The following is an 18420-nucleotide window of genomic DNA, read 5'->3' on the forward strand; positions in this document are numbered from 1 at the left end:
TGCAGAGCTTTTTTTTTTTTTAGGCAAAGAACACATCTCAGGGAGCAGATGTGGAAGATGGATCAGACCCTGACAACGGATGTGAAATATTGACCCAGTGAAAAGAGCCTGGTGTTTGCACAGGCCAAATGGGTGCAGCAGCTTCCGAGGGAGGTGCCGTAGGACATGCCCTAGGTCTAGAGGTCGCCCTCCACACATGCTTGCTCTCCACAGCTCAGTCTCCCTAACTGGTAACAGAGCCTCAGGGAGGTTTTAGGGAAGAAAGTTTGTGTTGGAAATCAAGGCAGGCGTGTGCCTGCACGCACACGCACACATACACACACACTCACACTCACTCTCTGTTTTTTCTCTGAGGGTGCTGGGGATTTGTATATTCTTTTTTTTTTTAAGCTCACCTATTTTTTTTTTCTTTTGTCATTTTCCCCCTTGATATAACTAAATTTTTTCTACTTTATGTAATTCAAATGTTCATTATTGAGTATAAATTAGTTTTTAAAAATAAACTAATTTTTCTACAATAACTTCCTAAAACCAGATATTTTTCCTTTGTAGCCCTACCCTGCTAGTTTTGACACTACTAACCTCATTTTCTGAAGTTATTTTCTTTTTTTTCTCTTTAATATTTATTTTTTAGTATTTGGCAGACACAACATCTTTGTCTGTATGTGGTGCTGAAGATCGAACCCGGGCCGCACGCATGCCAGGCGAGCGCGCTACCGCTTGAGCCACATCCCCAGCCCCTGAAGTTATTTTCTTGCTTGGCTTTCTGAATGCCATTTTTTAAAAATTTTTATGTGTGCCTCATGCATGTGAGGCAAGCGCTCTACCATTGAGCTATAACCCCAGCCCATTTTTTTGTTTTGCTTTGTTTTCCCCTGCCCCATGGCTTCAGCTATTCCACTTTGTCAATGAAACTTGCAGCTCCAGACCAGCCCTTTGCCGAAACATTTATCCAGTTGCCTACTATCCCATCCCTGCAATTCCCTCAAATTCGACATGCTGCAAACTTCTAAAATCTCTTCCCATTGTGTCTACCTTGGTTGCCTTAGTCAGAATCCTAGTCTTATCTTTTTTTTCTTTTTGAGTGGGATTCTTGCTGAGTTGACCAGGTAGTCTCAAACTCTTGGGCCCAACTGATCCTCTTGTATAAGCTTCCTGAGAGCTGTGATTACAGGTGCATGCCACCATGCCCAGTTAGTAATCATCTATTCTTCCCTACCTCTCTGTAGTGGGCTGAATGGTGGTCCCCAAAAAGTGATATCCCAGTCTTAATCTTCAGAACCTGTAATCATTACCTTATGTGGCTAAAGAGTATTATCTAAGAGTACATGTCAAGCCAGGCATGGTGGTGCAAGCCTGTAATCTCAGCAATTGGAAAGGCTGAGACAGGAGGATCATAAATTAGAAGACATCCTGGGCAACCTAGTGACTCCGTCTCAAAATAAAAAATAAAAAGGGCTGGGGATATAGCTCAGTGGTAGAGTGCTTCTGGGTTCAATCCCCACTACTGGGGGTGACAGGGAAGAGTATACATCCCCATACATCTGCCATCCCCATACTGGAATTGAGCCCAAGGGGCACTCTACCACTGAGCTATATCCCCAGCCCTTTTTATTTTTTAGTTTGAAACTGGTTCTTGCTAAAGCTGGTCTCAAACTTGCCATCCTTCTTCCTCAGGTTTCCAAGTAGCTGGGCTTACAGGCATGCACCACCACACTCAGGATCTTGAAGAAAAGCACTAATCCTGGATTACCCACATGATTATTACAGTCAGTGACAAGTGTCCTTTTAAGAGAGACCCAAGTAGGTGTCTTTGGTTGTAGCTCAGTGGCAGAGTGCTTGCCTGCCATGTGTGAGGCACTGGGTTTGATCCTCAGCACCATATAAAAATAAAGGTATTAAAAAAAAAACACCACAAAACAATTTTTTTAAAGAGAGACACACAAAAAGAAGGAAGCACACACCAAGAGGAGGTGGTAACATTCTGACCACAGAAGTAAATTTTGTATGATGTCACAAATTAGGGAATACCAAAGCTACCAAAAGAACATGTTGTCCTGAATAGGAAGCCTTTCTTTCACTGTCCCCCACTAGGAATACCATACTCTGATCTCACAGTCACAACTCCCTCATCTCAACATGCTCTTTGAAGCAGTTTGAAGAGCATGCTTTTTTTTTTTTTAAAGATGGACATAACATCTTTATTTTACTTATTTATATGTGGTGCTAAGGATCGCACCCAATGTCTCACATGTGAGGTAAGTGCTCTACCGCTGAGCTATAACCCCAGTCCCTGAATAGCATATTTTTAAATAAAATTTTTAAAATTTCAATTTTGAGATAATAGTAGATTCACATGAAATTGTAAAAAATGGTATACAGATCTCATGTACCCTTTACAGTTTTCCCCAATGGTAACATCTTCAAAAACTTGCCTATGATATCAAAACCAAGAGGTCAACATGGATACAATTCATAACTCTTACTCAGATTTCTCCAGTTTTACTTGTTCTTATTCATGTGTTCAGTTCTGTGCAATTTAATCACACACATAGGTTTGTGTAATGCAGATACAGAACAGCGCCATTTCCACAAGGATCCCTTGCACAGGCCTCCTATAACCTCTCTTCTTGGCTCATACTTACTGTTGGAAATAAAAAGTAAATGCTTTATTTCTAGAGTCCTGAAATTTCAAAAGTATTACATAAATGGAATATGTGGTATGCAATTCTTAATGCTTGTTAAAGCATAATTCTCTGGAAATTTCAACCAAGCTCTAGCATGTATCAATAGTTCCTTTTTTTTTTTTTTTTTTTACTGGTACTAGGGATTGAATCCAGGGCACTTAACCACAAAGCTACATCCCCGGCCTCCTTTTATTTTGATACAGGGTCTCCCTAAATTGCTTAGTGCCTCACTAAGTTGCTGAGTCTGGCTTTGAGCTCCTGATTCTCCTGCTTCAGCCTCCCAAGTCACTGGAATTACAGGTGTGCACCACCATGCCTGGCTCAATAGTTTCTTTTTATTGCTGAGTAGTATTCCATCCTGTACCTTTTTACACTGTTCTCTTCAATTTTCTTGACCTAAGAGGGGGCCAGTGTATACCTCCTGGCCACAGCTGACTGAATCACTGAGCACTGGTCCACTCTAGTTGGGCCAATGAGTCCCTTCCTCAGGGAATCTGGAATTGGATTGAGAGATTATCATTCTTTCAAAATCTGGCACTTTGGACAACAGATAGGGTTAACTTAAAAATCCAGAAACTGGCAGCAATCATTTACTTTATGTGGTCCAGGAGAAAGAGAAAGTTGGCCTACTGTAAAACAAAAGGAATCAAAAGGCCGAGAGGCAGGATGAGAGATGAAAGGGTGTGTTACCTAGTGCTCCAGCCCTCTAAAGCTGGGAATCTTGCAAGCTGGGATTCTGTTCACTCCTTTATATCACCACCACCATCCTCCCCCAATCTGTCCCTTGTTCACCTGAGCTTCTTAGATATGACTCACTTAGACAAAGAGTCTCATTTAGGACAGAAATGGAGTATTTAAAATATTCTAGCCCTTAAAAGTCCTTTGTATTCTGGGTCTGCTTCCTTTTTTCCCTCTCCCTTTGCAGAGACCATCAGAGTATTCTTACCCTGTCTGCCACCTCTGTCCCTGCACTTCTTCCAAAGCATACTTCTGTAAGAAGGTATTATTAACTTAGGGTAAACCTATATAAAATTGAGGTCCCACAGCCCTTGTGTCCTCAGTTGGAGAATGACTTCCCTTATTTTTAGATTCTTAAATTACTTCAATGGTGGTTATCTCCTTTTCCCATTAGATTAGGAGACCCCTGAAACCTCAGATTCCCTCAGCAGTTTCAGAGTTCCCTAAGGGCAGAGAGAACGTCTTCATTGATCTTATAGATCTCTCAAGGGAAGAACTTTTTTTTTTTTTTTTTTTAAATCCTGGTCTGATACTAGCTCTGCACACTGTGGGTGCTCAATAAATGTTGATTGACTGAGTAAACAATAAACTTAGCCCCATGTATTGTCATATTCTTTCTTTCCACAGGGAGAAAGTAATAACATTAGGCAGAGCAGGCTGGATCTCTTAATGTGATTACCTGGGATTTGTGGGCTGATGATTCCTTCCCCTAACTTTATTGGGTACATCCATCTCCACAGAATAGATATTCCTAAACAGAAACCACTAATGCTGCTGGCCAAATGGTAGGCTATCACTGATTGCCCTGGTCCTGTTAATCTTGATTCCTCTGCAACTGAAACTGAAGCCTGCTGCCAGCCCAAAATAGGGGAGAACCCAAGATGGTTGTGGCAGTGGTTATCCTGAACTAAGAGTAATAAGCCCAAGTTCAACGTGTTGCTGTGCATGTATAACCTTAGGTTTTTTTTTTTTTTTTTCAGGTGGGTACCAGGGATTGAACTCAGAGCACTCAACCACTGAGTCACATTCCCCAGCCCTATTTTGTATTTTATTTAGAGATAGGGTCTCACTGAATTGTTTAGTGCCTAGATTTTGATGAGGCTGGCTTTGAACTCACAATCCTCTTGCCTCAGGCTTCTGAGCTGCTGGGATTACAGGCGCATGCCAGCTCTTAGTAAGTTATTATTTATTTTTAAAAAATTTTTTAGTTGTTGATAGACCTTATTTATACATGGTGCCAAGAATTGAACCCAGTGCCTCACACACGCCAGGCAAATGCGCTACCACTGAGCCCAGCCCCAGCCACTTAAGCAGGAAGCATTGTTGTGTATCTGTATTTGCAGTGCTAGGGATCGAACCCAGGGCTTCATGCATGCCAGGCAGACACTCTACCACAGAGCCATATCCCCAGCCCAGTAAGTTATTTTTTAAAATTTAGAAATATAACAACTTGATGGGCTGGAGATGTTGCCAGAGGAGTACTTGCCTGGCATGCATGAGGCTCTGGGTTTGACCCCCACCACTACACACACACACACACACACACCAACTTGAGATATAATCCACATAACATAAAATACATCTATTTAAAATGCACAATTCAATGTTTTTTGGTATACTCAGAGTTGTCAATTTTACATTTTCTTTATTCCCAAAGAAAACTCCATACCCATTAGTAGTAATCACTCCCCATTTCCCCCTAGCCCCAAGATACCATTAATCTATTTTGTTTCTATAGATTTGCCTATTCTGGACATTTCATATAAATTATACAATATGAAATCTTACATGACTGGCATTTTTTGCTTAGCTTGTTTTCAAGGTTCATTCATGTTGTAGTGTATATCTGTATTTCATTTCTTTTTATTGCTAAAGAATATTCCATTGTTTAAATACACCATATTCTATTCATCATTTTATCAGCCAATGGATATTTGAGTTTGTCTTTTGATACTGGGAACTAAACCTAGGGGTGCTCTACCACTGAAGTACATCCCCAGGCCTTTCTGAGATAGGGTCTTACCAAACTGCTGAGGGCCTTGCTAGGTTCACCTTCAACTTGTTATCCTCTTGCCTCAGCCTACGCTGTCATTGGGACTGTAGGTATGCACCACCACGCCTGGCTTGTTTCCAATTCTGGCAAATTATTTCTCCATATTTCAATTTATTAATCAATAAAAATGAAAAATAATAGCTGCATGGCTAGGAAGATTATGAGAGGTACACAGGGAATATATGAAATACATTGTCAACTATAAATTATATGAATGTAAAGACGTGAATAGTTATAAAATCAGCTGAGGAGGGCATGGGGGTCAGTATAACTTTCCTGAGTTTATGGGATATTATTGGTTTACTTAGGGCAACTAGGTGAGTATCTCTTTGGGTTTCATCTCCAATAGGGTCCACTTTGCTATTTTCCTAGGAAATGAGCTGCACCTCTTTACCCTGACCTATTTCATCTATACTTGTTGCTAGGAGACCAGGTTAGATAATGCTTAGCTTAGTGTAACTCACTGCCATGGCAGAAAATCAAATCATATTTGAAATGTGACATTGTGGCAGTCACATTTCATCCCAGTTTTTAGCAAGACCAGAGAAAAGGGGTTAAAAGCTGTAGGTGTTCTTTAGGCCTAGGTTTACTAAATATGTTGCCAACTCTTTCTGATGTAGGCTAGCTTTCTTTTACCACTCTTTCACACTCACATGTGTCAAGGTGACTTTCCACTGTTCATCAAGTAAGTATGATGAGGGAATGCAAAAATATTATAATAGACTGGGGAACAATGAATTTGGAAGGAAAACCTGTTGCCATAATAACTAGAAAGATTTTTTTTTTTTAAATCAAGTTTAGGTATAAATACTATTTGCTCTCATACCCTCTTGCTGTTTTTGCAGGTATTCCACAACTATAAAACGTGGGGGGGAGGGAGGACAGCAGAGGAAAGCAGGAAGGCTGGGATGGGCAGTGGATTATGTAAGAATGATTGTTTCCTTTACCACTAGTAGTTGCCTGAAGCATAATTTCCCTTCACAGCCTTGGTAAGAGCAGCTGGGGATAATGAGCAGTGGTTAAAGATGCTTTGTTTTACACCCAGCAAAAAGGATCATTATCACCTCAACCGTTTTTTTGTTTTTTTTCACCAAGCCTGTGGAAGGGCTCCTGCTGCTATTGATAATCATGGTAACCCTCGGGGTAGCAGGGGCAAAGGGTGGGTAATTCACCAGAAAATGATAATTCACTGATTTGGATTATGTGCACCACTGCTCCTCTCCATTCATGTGCTTAATTAAGAGCTGACTAGTACAAAATAAATGAAACTGCAATTCTTCACAGGAACTATCTGGGGAGCATCAGAAATTTTGCAGGGAGGAAGGGTATGCTCCAGTAAAACTCCTTAATTTCCATCTCCCCATTATATTTTTATTGTGGAGCTGGGGCTGGGTTCACATCACATCTGATTCTTAAGGAGACAAAAGGCTTATGAGTGCAATAGACTTCTTGCTGAAATGATGATACAAGGGAAGTGGCATAGCTTCACTTTCATTTTATCAAGGAGAAATAAAAGCAAGTAGCTGTGATTAGGACAATAGTTTGTCTAGGGCACAACTCCAATCATATCAGGAAAACCCCAGTAGGAATGCAGAGGTAGAGTTGGCTCAACCTTATGCATTACATCATGTTTCACATCATTCAAAAGTTTTTGTAAAAGTCTCTATGGTGACCAGCTGGTTGACTGCCTGGGAGTCATTTCCATTTGTTCAGTTCCCGAGGGGAGAGAAAATGGAATTGCTTTCTTATAGTTCAATTAGGCAAATCTGGATGGAGGGCATTGAGCTTAGTCCACAAAGGGTGCCAAAATCCACAATGCTTTTCAAAAACACATGGAAAATTACAGCAAAAAGGCAGAGCCCCGGATTTCTCAAACTGATGCTTATCACATCCCTCCCCACCGCAACATAGCTGCCAGGACACTCTCACTGAACAGTTAAAACAGGTGAAGAGAAATCATTTGTGGGGTTTTCCATTATCCTTTTGTTTAACTCAAAAACTTAAAAATAAGACTGTAAACTAAAGGTTTATTTTAAATTACCTAAATCCCTTAGTATTGAGGAGATTAACAATAGTAGTCTCATTATTTTGACATTCATATTCCAAACTCAACTGTTCAGAAAGTTGTAAACCTACAGTTTCTAACAACTCCTAACTAAAGAAAGACAATAATAAAGCAGGTATGGTGGCGCATGCCTGTAATCCCAGTGACTCAGGAGAACGAGGCAGAAGAATTCAAGTTCAAGGCCAGCCTGGGCAACTCAGCAAGAAACTGTTTCAAAATAAAAAGGGCTGGGGGCTTAGCTCAGTGGTAGAGCACCCCTGCATTCAATTCCAGTACCTAAAAGAAAGAGAAAAAAGGGCAACAATAAAAGTTATGTGCACAGGAAGATTAAAGAGCAGGAATGTGAATCAGTTATATAGATAGAAGTCTTTCTGAGACTGAAGTAGTATTTCCTGTCCATGTTTCAGGAACAAAATGTTTCTTTTGGGAGTTAAAAAACCTCTAGCATTCAATTGGACATCTGAATTTTGGGTTAGTTTAATGCAATCAGTTGGAGAAAGAGGCCTGAGGAGGAGGCCCTCAGAGTTAGAACTAAAGACTGAGTACAAATATACTTGAGGCCTAACCTTGAATAGCAATGGGAAAACTTGGAAGACAATGACTTAGTAACAACTCTGGCAGGTCAACTCTATCCTGGCGCCCTTGTACTGAGGTCCCAAGGAAGAATGGGCACATAAGTGAGAGGCTGATACAGCTAGAGCTATGTGACTTAGGTAGTCACTCACAAGAATGGAGGCAGAAGCTCTTAACATCATCTTGTAGATAATGGACATGGCTCCACCTTTACAGGCAGCAGAGCTAAGTAAATCCCTAATGATTTCAGGTTAGGAAGGATCTTGACTCATTTAACTCATAGTAGAAGCTGTATGTTCTACTAAACTATGTACAGCATAGATCCAAAAGGCTTGGATGCTTAAAGAGAGTGGCAGAACACATGGTCTTCAAAGATCTGCTTCTCTCTTGCTGGGAAGGTTTTGTCACAAATTGGACAATTCAAACAAAGGGTCTGCATTTGCTGCTGCTCCAAGGTGTGATCACAGATTTCATCAGCAAAGTTTGATTTGCAGGTGAAGCATTTCTTGATGGAGAGCTGGGAGGAAGTACAAAGAGGTTAGCAAAAATGTTGGGTTCTGTGTGGCAGAGACAGTTCCATCTTGTTTTCCATGTATCCTCAGTGCCTTGCATAATGATTAGTAAAGATAGGGGTTCAAGAAATAGTGAATGCGTGAACAGATTCAAATTTGGAGTTACTCCCTGGGGCTTTCTCTAATCCTAGAATTTAAAAGACCTAATACAGAGCTGGGGCTGGGGCTCAGTGGTAGAGCGCTTGCCTAGCATGTGTGAGGCTCTGGGGGTTCAATCTTTAGCACCACATAAAAAGATAAAGTAAAATAAAGGTATTGTGTTCATCTACAACAGAAAGAAAGAGGGAGGGAGGAAGGAAGGAAGGACCTAATACTGCTAAAGCAATCAACATAGCTCTAGACAAGAAGGTGCACTATATGTGCCTTATTTGGCTAGCTGCTTAGTTCACATCTTCCTAGTCACACTATCAAACTTAACTCACAGGAAGAGATCATGAACAGAATACTGATGGATGAAATGTGCTTTCTTTTCCCTGCCTCCACAGGCTGCCTTAGAACATACTGATCCTACTGACCTTTGGAGTTTGACCTCTGGAATTATCAAAATGAACCACCCACTCTCCCAATGGTTCTTCCATGAATTGGAGCAGGAAGGGACATTTTCTTTTCCTTCTTTTTTTTTTTTTTTTTTTTTTTGAGAGAGAGAGAGAGAGAAATTTTTTAAAAATATTTAGCTTTTTTTAGTTTTCGGCGGACACAACATCTTTTGTTTGTATGTGGTGCCTGAGAATCGAACACGGGCTGCACGCATGCCAGGCGAGCGCGCCACCGCTTGAGCCACATCCCCAGCCCAGGAAGGGACATTTTCTTAAGGATTTGATATGGACATTTCATGTATGGACATGGACATCTCAAATACTTACCAGGCTAGGGGCAGAACTTTCTTGAATACCTGAGGAGAATAAAAAAATTTCCTTCAATAAAATAAAAATCATCCCTTGATTCTCAGCTGTGTCCTACTAGTCATTTTCTGTAAAAACCCTGTTTCTTTTCTCCTCACTGCCTCTGATTCTTTCTTTCTCATATATACCATTTACTTCTGAAAGAGGGGATTTATATGAGGAAAAAATAATAAAATAATGGCATTTTCAATAACTGTTTTTAATAATATGTTCATAACTATGTTATATAACTTATGTTATATAATCAGAAAAAACAATAAACCTATTTTCAGAGTGAGAAAAATGACATCTCTTTTTTTTTTGGTATTAGGGATTCACCCTTCTTTATTTGCTAATGTGATCATCTATAGAGCACACAAGAAACTAATTTCATAGGCTATTATCACCTCTTGTAGGCAAGTATTCATTAAAAACTTCTTGTGGCAAGATGGAACCATCAATCTCTGTTTTGTCAGAATCCTGATTTCTACCTCAGCCAATAGAATGATGCCCTATCTTTATTCTGTGCTTGACAGCAACACCCCACTTGAATTCTCCTGCTTTACCTAGAGACTTTTCATTGAGATTCAAGGCACTGAGCAGAGAATCCAGGGCCTCAAATCCAACATAACCAAAACCTTTAACCTCTCTGGATTGCTGGGTTCACGGAGTAAACAAACTGCATGGATATTTAATCCTCTAAAGATTCCTTTAAGGGGCTGGACATAGTAGTGCACACCTATAATCCGAGCAACTCAGCAGGCTAAGGTGGGAGGAACTCAAATTCCAGGCCAGTCTCTGCAACTTAATGAAACCCTGTCTCAGAATTAAAAATAAAAAGGGTTGGGGATATAGCTCAGTGGTATACAACCCTTGAGGGTTCAATCCCCAGCACTGAAAAAACAAAAAGATTCCTTGATGGAATCTTCTATCACATCATAGTGTTAGGTGCTGATTTAGGAAGACAGCTCTAGTAGATATTGGATTCCCAAGCAGCCAATGGAACATTGGGAAGGATAGAGCACTCAACTTAAGGGGCCTTATACACATCATCATCATTACTATGCCAACCAGTGGAAACATCTCTTGCCAAGCCATCTGTCTCATTAGCCCAGCTGACTGGTTTGGAGATACAGGTGCTTCCTTTACTAGTCCCCTCATCCCCAGCCAGAAAGTCTATTAGGGAAATAGTCTTTCATTTCTTTTTTATTCTTTTTTGCTGAGGTTGCCATATTGGGGGAAGGAGAGATAATGCAAAGATGCTTAAAAATATCTTTAAACAAAAAATAAACCTGTTCTCTGTCTATTGCAAAGATTTGGTTGTGACTCTTAAGATAACATTACTGCTTTAAACTGTACAACAAAGTCTTGCATTGCTTTTGGAAACAAAGGAGAAAAGCTCCCTGTTTGGCAGCAGTATATTACCCTAAGTTCTTGAATAACTACTGGTTTTCACCCCTATTTCCTGTCCTACTATTCAGGAGTCTCAGTGGAGCATACTCCTGCTTCCCTTGGTTGGAACATCAATGAGCTGTCATAACTGCCAGTTTCTGGGCAGCATAACCTGCTTTTCCAAACCTTAATTAGCATCCTCTACTTTGTACGTGTATATCTTCTACACAAAGACATTTCTCTGATTTATACATTTGGAATATAGCCGCGGGACTCAATTTGTGTCTGCTGCCTCTAGGCGAATGATCTGATTTGCGTCTTCTCAATTCAGATTTATTTCTCAATTAACACTTCTTTTCTGGCAATCTTTCTATTGGGTCCTCAGTTTCTGCCCAGCAAGTCTTAACAATGAGATTGGTCTTAATTAGCATCTCAGGCGAAAAAAAAAAAAAAAAATTAGTGATGGGGATGCAGGCAAGGATTTTCCAGTTAGAATGGCAAAACTGTCTTACCAGAATATGGGTTTCCATAGACAAGACCTGGATTTTGTCCAGCACCTCCTTGATCTGAAGTAGGCACTTGACATGGCAAAGAGTCAAAATCCAGACCCATGTAACTCAGCAATCTGCTGTTCTCTTTCTTTAAGAGCTAATGATAGAGGATTTAAAACATATTGAAAGACAACAACAAAGAATGGTTAGCAGGAACCAGCCAGGATACATCCATTAAAGTAGTTCTCAATTAATAATGTGGAATTATGAAGCCAAATAACTAATAATCCAAAATTTTTCAGAAAGGGAACAAATAGCCTCAACAGTCCAAAGATCTAAACTCTTTATATATGAATTTAAATATATTTACTAAATTTCATTTATATTAATACCAAAAGAATTTTAAATCTCTAATGTATCCCAAAACTAAAAGAGAAGGTGCAAAAAAAGTCTTTGGACATATGAGAGTAGCAAGAGCTATATATTAAGATTGAAACTGTTATATTTTATTGGGAGCAGAATGTTTCTTTCAATTTCCTTTTTAGAACAATTTATTTACAAAATGTAAAATTCATCTGATATAATTTTCCCTTTTTCATATTTTATCCCATCATATGGATGGACCACCAGAGAGAATGAAAGGAAAGAAGGGAAGGTGGGAGAAAGGTAATGAGAAAGGCCAAGAATGAGACAGGAGAGAACAAGATACAAGTGGCACACACAGACAGCATGTAGTTTTTAGAAAAAAGAAAATTAATAAATTTCCCTTAAAATCTTTTTTTTAAAATTTTTTTATTATTGGTTGTTCAAAACATTACATAGTTCTTGATATATCATATTTCACACTTTGATTCAAGTGGGTTATGAACTCCCATTTTTACCCCGTATACAAATTGCAGAATCACATCAGTTACACATCCATTGATTTACATATTGCCATACTAGTGTCTGTTGTATTCTGCTGCCTTTCCTATCCTCTACTATCCCCCCTCCCCTCCCTTAAAATCTTAAGAGGGTTTTACTACGGTTCTGTACAAAGCTTCCAAATACCAGATCTTCCTCTTCTTCTGGATTGGTCAGTATATAATCTGACCCCTAACCATCAAACAAACCACAAAAACAGGATTTCAAATTCAAAGAATAATTATCTAAATCAAGAGAATGAAAATGACAAGACCAGAAATAGACCCCAAAGCTCATCTACTATCATTAAACACATTGGCATAAGTAATATAATCAAAACTTGAAATTATGAAGGAGGAATTAGTGTTTATGGAGTTTCAGTGTTACAAGATGAAAAGTTCTAGAGATCTGTGATACAGTATGAACATACTTAAAATAGCACACTGAAATTATTACAACAGTACATTTTATGTTATATAGTTTTTTAGCCACAATTTTAAAAAGAAAAGAAAAAAAAGTAAAAGTAGTCACTTTGAGGCATAGCTCGAAAGGGTTACAAAAGTACAGAGATGTAGGAGGTAGACTTGGGGCACATGCCTGTATTCCCAGGGACTCAGAGGATAGGAAGTTCAAGGTTAGCCTCAGCAATCTAGTAAGACCCTATCTCAAAATAAACCTGGGGGTGTGGCTCAGTGGCACAGGGCTTCTTGCTTCAATCTCCTCCCCTCAAAAAAGATATAGGACTGCTGGAACTGTGGATCTAATAATAACAGTGAGAATACACAGGTCTTTGATACTGGGCATGGGAATGATTTCAAGTATCATCACTGTATTTGCTGTCACTGCAATCAGTGAATCAAATCAATCAATAATATTAACAACAGTGTTTAACACACAGAAGATAATCAATATTGGTTGGATCAGTTTATGAACTGATAAGTAAATAAATGCACAGCATCTGTAGGGGCCTACCATGGGTCCTGCACTGGCACAGACAACCACTTCTCCTGGTTTGGTAACAGAGAAAAAGGAAAAAGTCATGCTTAAGGAAAAGGGTCCCCTCACTAATATAAATTTGATGTAGGATATCACACCCTCCCCACCAAAGACAATACTTATAACAATGATGAAGTTAAAAGCAGTAAGTTAGGTCTTCAACATGGCTGCTTCTTTCAAGATGACTATTGCCATGCCAAAAAAATTTCACCTTTAGAACAAAGAGATGTTTTCTGGTAGATAAGAAAACTAGATCTGGGACAGTTTCACCCACTGTTTATTCAACTTTCTGCATCTTTCAGCCACTGTTCTCTTTCCCCTTAAAACTCTGGATTTTCCTACCTTTTTCCAAATACTTACATCATTTTCTCTTTCCATTCTCTCTTTCTCTCTCTGCAGAACATCACATATAATCTTGTTCTCACTCAGTCTTCTTGACAGGTCAAAATTCTCATCCTGCCAATAATTTAAAAATTAGAGTTAGGATCACATATTGCAACTTGGGTCCCTGGTGGGAGACTGTAGAGGATCTGACCTTCCAAAGGGCATGGGACTGAGGTGGAGAAGAAGGGACTGCAGAGAAAGGTGTGGTACTATGGACAGGGTATTGACTTACAGAAGTCACTTAACCAAATGCTGGAAGGCCTAAACTGGCATTAGGATTGCCAGGGTTTATTTGGTATAGCTGTAAGTAAGCAACTAAAGAGAAAAAGTAAGCTTGGGGAAAAACCTTAAGATTGATATATCAGAATTAGGGTTAAAATGGAGCTTGTTTAATCCCACCCAACCATGAAACAATCCTGTTTATTTTGAATAAGTATCTCACTCCATGAAACCTGTAGCACTCAGGTTTAGGTTGCTGTGATTCCCCTCCCAGGGTGAGGAAAGGTATCTGGGCTCAAGTTCCACTGAGAAGGAGGAATACTGGAAGGCACTTGTCCCAGGTTGCAAGGAACCCAGACTGGGGTCTTGAGCTTCCCAGAATGATTGGTTGACCTAACTAGGTTCATACTTCAGTATTTTCCATCTCCTACTTGTATATACACACATGCGCGTACCTCACAAACACACTTAAGCTAATCCTACTAGTTGTGGTTTTTGTTCCAAGATTTTTTATTTGAATGCTGGTGCCCAAACTGCTGTGCGCTTCTAGCCGACCCTGAGGTAGTAATGCGAGAGGGGGCTACCCGATGACAGTGCTGACTGCAGGCTCCTTGCTCCCCATCCCCACTGGCTCCTGCTGGCTCTTCTGGTCCTGCTTCACTTCCTCAAAAGGCAGAAATAAGAAAGGACTGAGTCTGCACAAAACCGGCTCAATGGTTAAAAAATTTCCCTGAAACCCATGGCTAAGCTAAGGCCTATATTTCCAGGGATACCCCAGACTGGCTTCTGGTCTCACACTCCATCCCTCCCTTTCTAGTAGGAAAATTTTCTCCTTATCAAGGGTGTACATTTTGGGGACTTGGTCTAAGAATCACAAACCTTCAGACCCCTTGCTTTCCTGGGCCCCTTATCTCTGTCACCTACCAGTGCAGCAGCCCTGAGTTGCCTGATCTGTTTGTGGAGTCGTTGGCACTCTTTGTACTTCTCTAAGAAACAGGCTTTCCCGGCCTCTACCTTTGCCTTTAGGCGTTCCACCTCTTGTACTAACTGCTCCTCCACTGTTGTTTTCTTGTTCCTAGGCTCCTGAAGTATAAGACACATAGTCCTCACAGTTAGAGGCCTTTCTGGATGCATGAGAAATAAAGAATTGCAAATGAACAGGTGGAGAATACTTGGGTCTTGAAAAATATTCCATAAAAATCAAGGAAGGGGTTTGGGGTTGTGGCTGGGGTACAGCGCTTGCTTAGCATGTGTGAGGCACTGGGTTCGATTCTCAGCACTGCATATAAATAAATAAAATAAAGGTCCAGTGACAACCAAAAAATATTAAACAAACAAACAAACACCACAAAGAAACCCAGACCTGTCATAGGGAGCTTCCAACTTTTGAATGACTATTGATTAAAACTAATTTCTTTAGAGACTATTAGGAACTGGGGAAGGGGGTCTGGAGGAAGTAAGAGAGAGGGAGAATCAGAGGGTAGAAGGTAAGATAAACATAATATATGCATGTGTAGAAACAACACAGTGATACTCATTAATTTGTACAATTAATAAGTGCTAACAACATCAAAAAAAAATAATAATAACTTCTTTGCCAAATCAGACATCACTAACTCAAATGTGCTTAAGGGACCAGGCAAGTGGGGGAATGAATTAAATAACTGAATGCAACCTATCAGTGAAGACTGAGCTGGGGTGTATCTCAGTGGTAGAACACATGTTTAGCATACACAAGATACTGGGTTCAATATCCAGCACCAAACAAGCAAACAAATAAAAAAATAGTGAAGCTGGGTGTGTTATTCCAGCTACTAGGATGGATGAAGCAGGACAATCACAAGTTTGAGGCCAGCCACTCCAACTTACTGAGTCCCTGTCTCAAAATTTAAAAAGGGCTGAGGATGTAGCCCAGTGGTGGAACACTTGCTTAGCATGTGCCAGGCCATGGGTTCAATTTCCAGTACTGTAAAAAAAACAACAACAACAACAACAACAAAACCCAGTGAAGACTATAGTCAAATGGAGTACACACAACCTATCTAAAGTGAGTGTAGCTCCTCAGCACCAGATGTTACAGCACTGCTGTAAAGGAACATGGACTCAGTTTTGATACTCTAAATTTTTCAAAAGAAGCTAGAAACAATTTTTTTTTTTTTGCGAGGGGGTACTGGGGATTGAACTCAGGAGTTTAACCACTGAGCCATATCCCCAGCCCTTTTTTAAAAATATATTTATTTTTTAGTTATAGGTGGACACAATACCTTTACTTTATTTTATGTGGTGCTAAGGATCAAACCCAGTGTCTCTCGCATGCCAGGCAAGCACTCTACCTCTGAGCCACAACCCCAGCCCCTTGCCAGTCCTTTTTATTTAAAAAAAAAATTTTTTTAAAGTTGTTTAGGGCCTTACTAAATTGCTGAGGCTAGCTTTGACTTGCAATCCTCCTGCCTCAGCCTTCCAAGTTGCTGGAATTATAGACATTCACCTGGTAAAATGTAATTTTTTTATGAGAAAAATTCTCAGATTATCTTCAAATTCTGGTAACTAATTCAATTTCTAAAAAGGTACCACCTAAGCCAAATAAAGCATTTTCCTTTCTTTTTACTTTATCTGTTTTTTAAGATAGGATCTTGCTTTGTTGCTCAGGCTGGTCTTGAACTTCTGGGCTCAAGTGATCCTCCCTCCTCAGCCTACTGTATCTTATGTATGGTAGGTACTCAAAAACTGACTAAATATACTTGACTTATAAATGATGTATATATGATGTGGGTTACATTGCAATAGTTGTCCCTCAAGTACGACTTCTCACTACCTTATAGCAATTCATAAAATACAGCTTCCAGGTACCTGTCGGCATCATGAGGCTTCTTTTCCAACAATATATTACAGGAAATTATTAGTTAGTTATAAGAAATTATTAATCAGTCAGATTTTCACTATTATATTGCTATAACCCAGAATGACTTATAATTATAATAACTGCTATATATTAATTATAACAAAATTCACTTTTAATTGTTGGAGTTACCTGTTATAGAGCTATTTATAACCATTAATTTGTCTGCCCCACAATAACCCTACAGGAGGAAATAGGAGTTATTTTGTATGATTCCTAGCCCCAGGATCTATCTATAGTAGTAACTTGTCAGGATGTCTAATTCTCAATATCCTTTATCATTCATCACATGTTATACATGCCCACCTCTCCTAAACATTTTGTAAATGTCAGATTCTCTATCCTTTTGGTAGCAAGTAACCAAAAGTGAATGCCATTCTAATCTGTCTTATTTATCCTCTTCAATATCTGAAAATAGACCCTCATTCTTCTTTCTTCAGACTCCCTCCCACATAGTCATGCAAAGACAGACATGCCATTAACTCCTGTTGTTTCTTCGCTGCAGTAGTTTCTTTCTGCTTCATATCCTCCACTATCTGCTGGAGCTTCTTCTGTTGCTCCCTCTGCACAAAAAAACAGATTTTGATATTACTGACAAGAAAAAAAATACACACACATACACCCCCACATACTGGGGACGTGCCTGCTAAACTCATGAACAAGCAGAATACAGAGGGAAAGCTATCTCTTAGTTGTCTATAAAGTCATGAGATAAGCTTGCATAAGATGGCTTCTTCTGAGACATTTCTCATAATCAGAGATATTTATGTATGTGATAAAGAAAGAACAATGAATATTTTCTTATAAATGCCTAAAAATGCTATTTTCTTCCATGATTCTACCTGTTCAGTCAAACTGAAAAAGAGTTGGTCATTTTCCTTTTTCAGATGTTCCAACTGTTCTGCTTTATCTTGATCTCCCTGAACAAGCTTTTCCATTTCCTTCTCTTGAGTTGACAGCTGGGCCTAAAGCAAAAACAGTGAATACAACATCAAGATATAAAAGGAAAACTAACCAGGAACAATGCCAAAACTTTAATATGTAAAAACAAAGGAATGTGTTTCCCTAGTAACTCTCAACTGCCAAAAAATCCCTTAGAACTCTTACTTTTCAGCTCTACCTTAATTCCTAAGAATCTAAGACTCACCTAAGTGAAATAAAATGAACCACTCTTTACATTAAAGCCCTTCTTTAAGGCACAGATTCCTAAAAATGACAGCAGTTCTGCTATCTGCTTTACATTACAAGCTTTTGAGTAAGATTTTGCCTGAAAAGATTTTATGGCATGGATGGTGGAAAGAGACCCCCATTCATTATATAATATACATGTATGAAAATGTGAATTTGGTGTCAACATACCTTATATACAAACAGAGATATGATAAATGGTGGTATAAAAGTGTATTAAGAATTGTATGCAAAAAAATAATAAGAGAGCTCATGTATAATGGCATAATTTGGTGTGAACATACTTTATATACAGAGTTACAAAAATTGTGCTGTGAATGGATAATTATGAATGTAATGCACTCCACTATTGTCATGTATGTAAGAAATAAATTTTTAA

General features: G+C 39.3%; 1 protein-coding gene across 2 annotated transcripts in view; it reads right to left on the minus strand.

Annotated features, from left to right (window-relative positions):
* Positions 1 to 6953: 6953 nt before the first annotated feature.
* Calcoco2 (calcium binding and coiled-coil domain 2) overlaps positions 6954 to 18420 on the minus strand; it is a 30577-nt gene continuing 19110 nt past the window's right edge. For both annotated transcript variants that reach the window (XM_027924745.2, XM_027924746.2), the window contains exons 8-13: positions 17696 to 17818; positions 17330 to 17416; positions 13712 to 13807; positions 11474 to 11609; positions 9552 to 9580; positions 6954 to 8633 (exon numbers count right to left, since the gene is read on the minus strand). In XM_027924745.2, coding sequence (XP_027780546.2) covers positions 8457 to 8633; positions 9552 to 9580; positions 11474 to 11609; positions 13712 to 13807; positions 17330 to 17416; positions 17696 to 17818 — 648 coding nt within the window. In that variant the 3' untranslated portion in view covers positions 6954 to 8456. The remainder of the gene's footprint in view (positions 8634 to 9551; positions 9581 to 11473; positions 11610 to 13711; positions 13808 to 17329; positions 17417 to 17695; positions 17819 to 18420) is intronic.

Source organism: Marmota flaviventris, chromosome 17 (assembly GCF_047511675.1).
Source record: "Marmota flaviventris isolate mMarFla1 chromosome 17, mMarFla1.hap1, whole genome shotgun sequence".
Classification (NCBI taxonomy): Eukaryota; Metazoa; Chordata; class Mammalia; order Rodentia; family Sciuridae; genus Marmota; species Marmota flaviventris.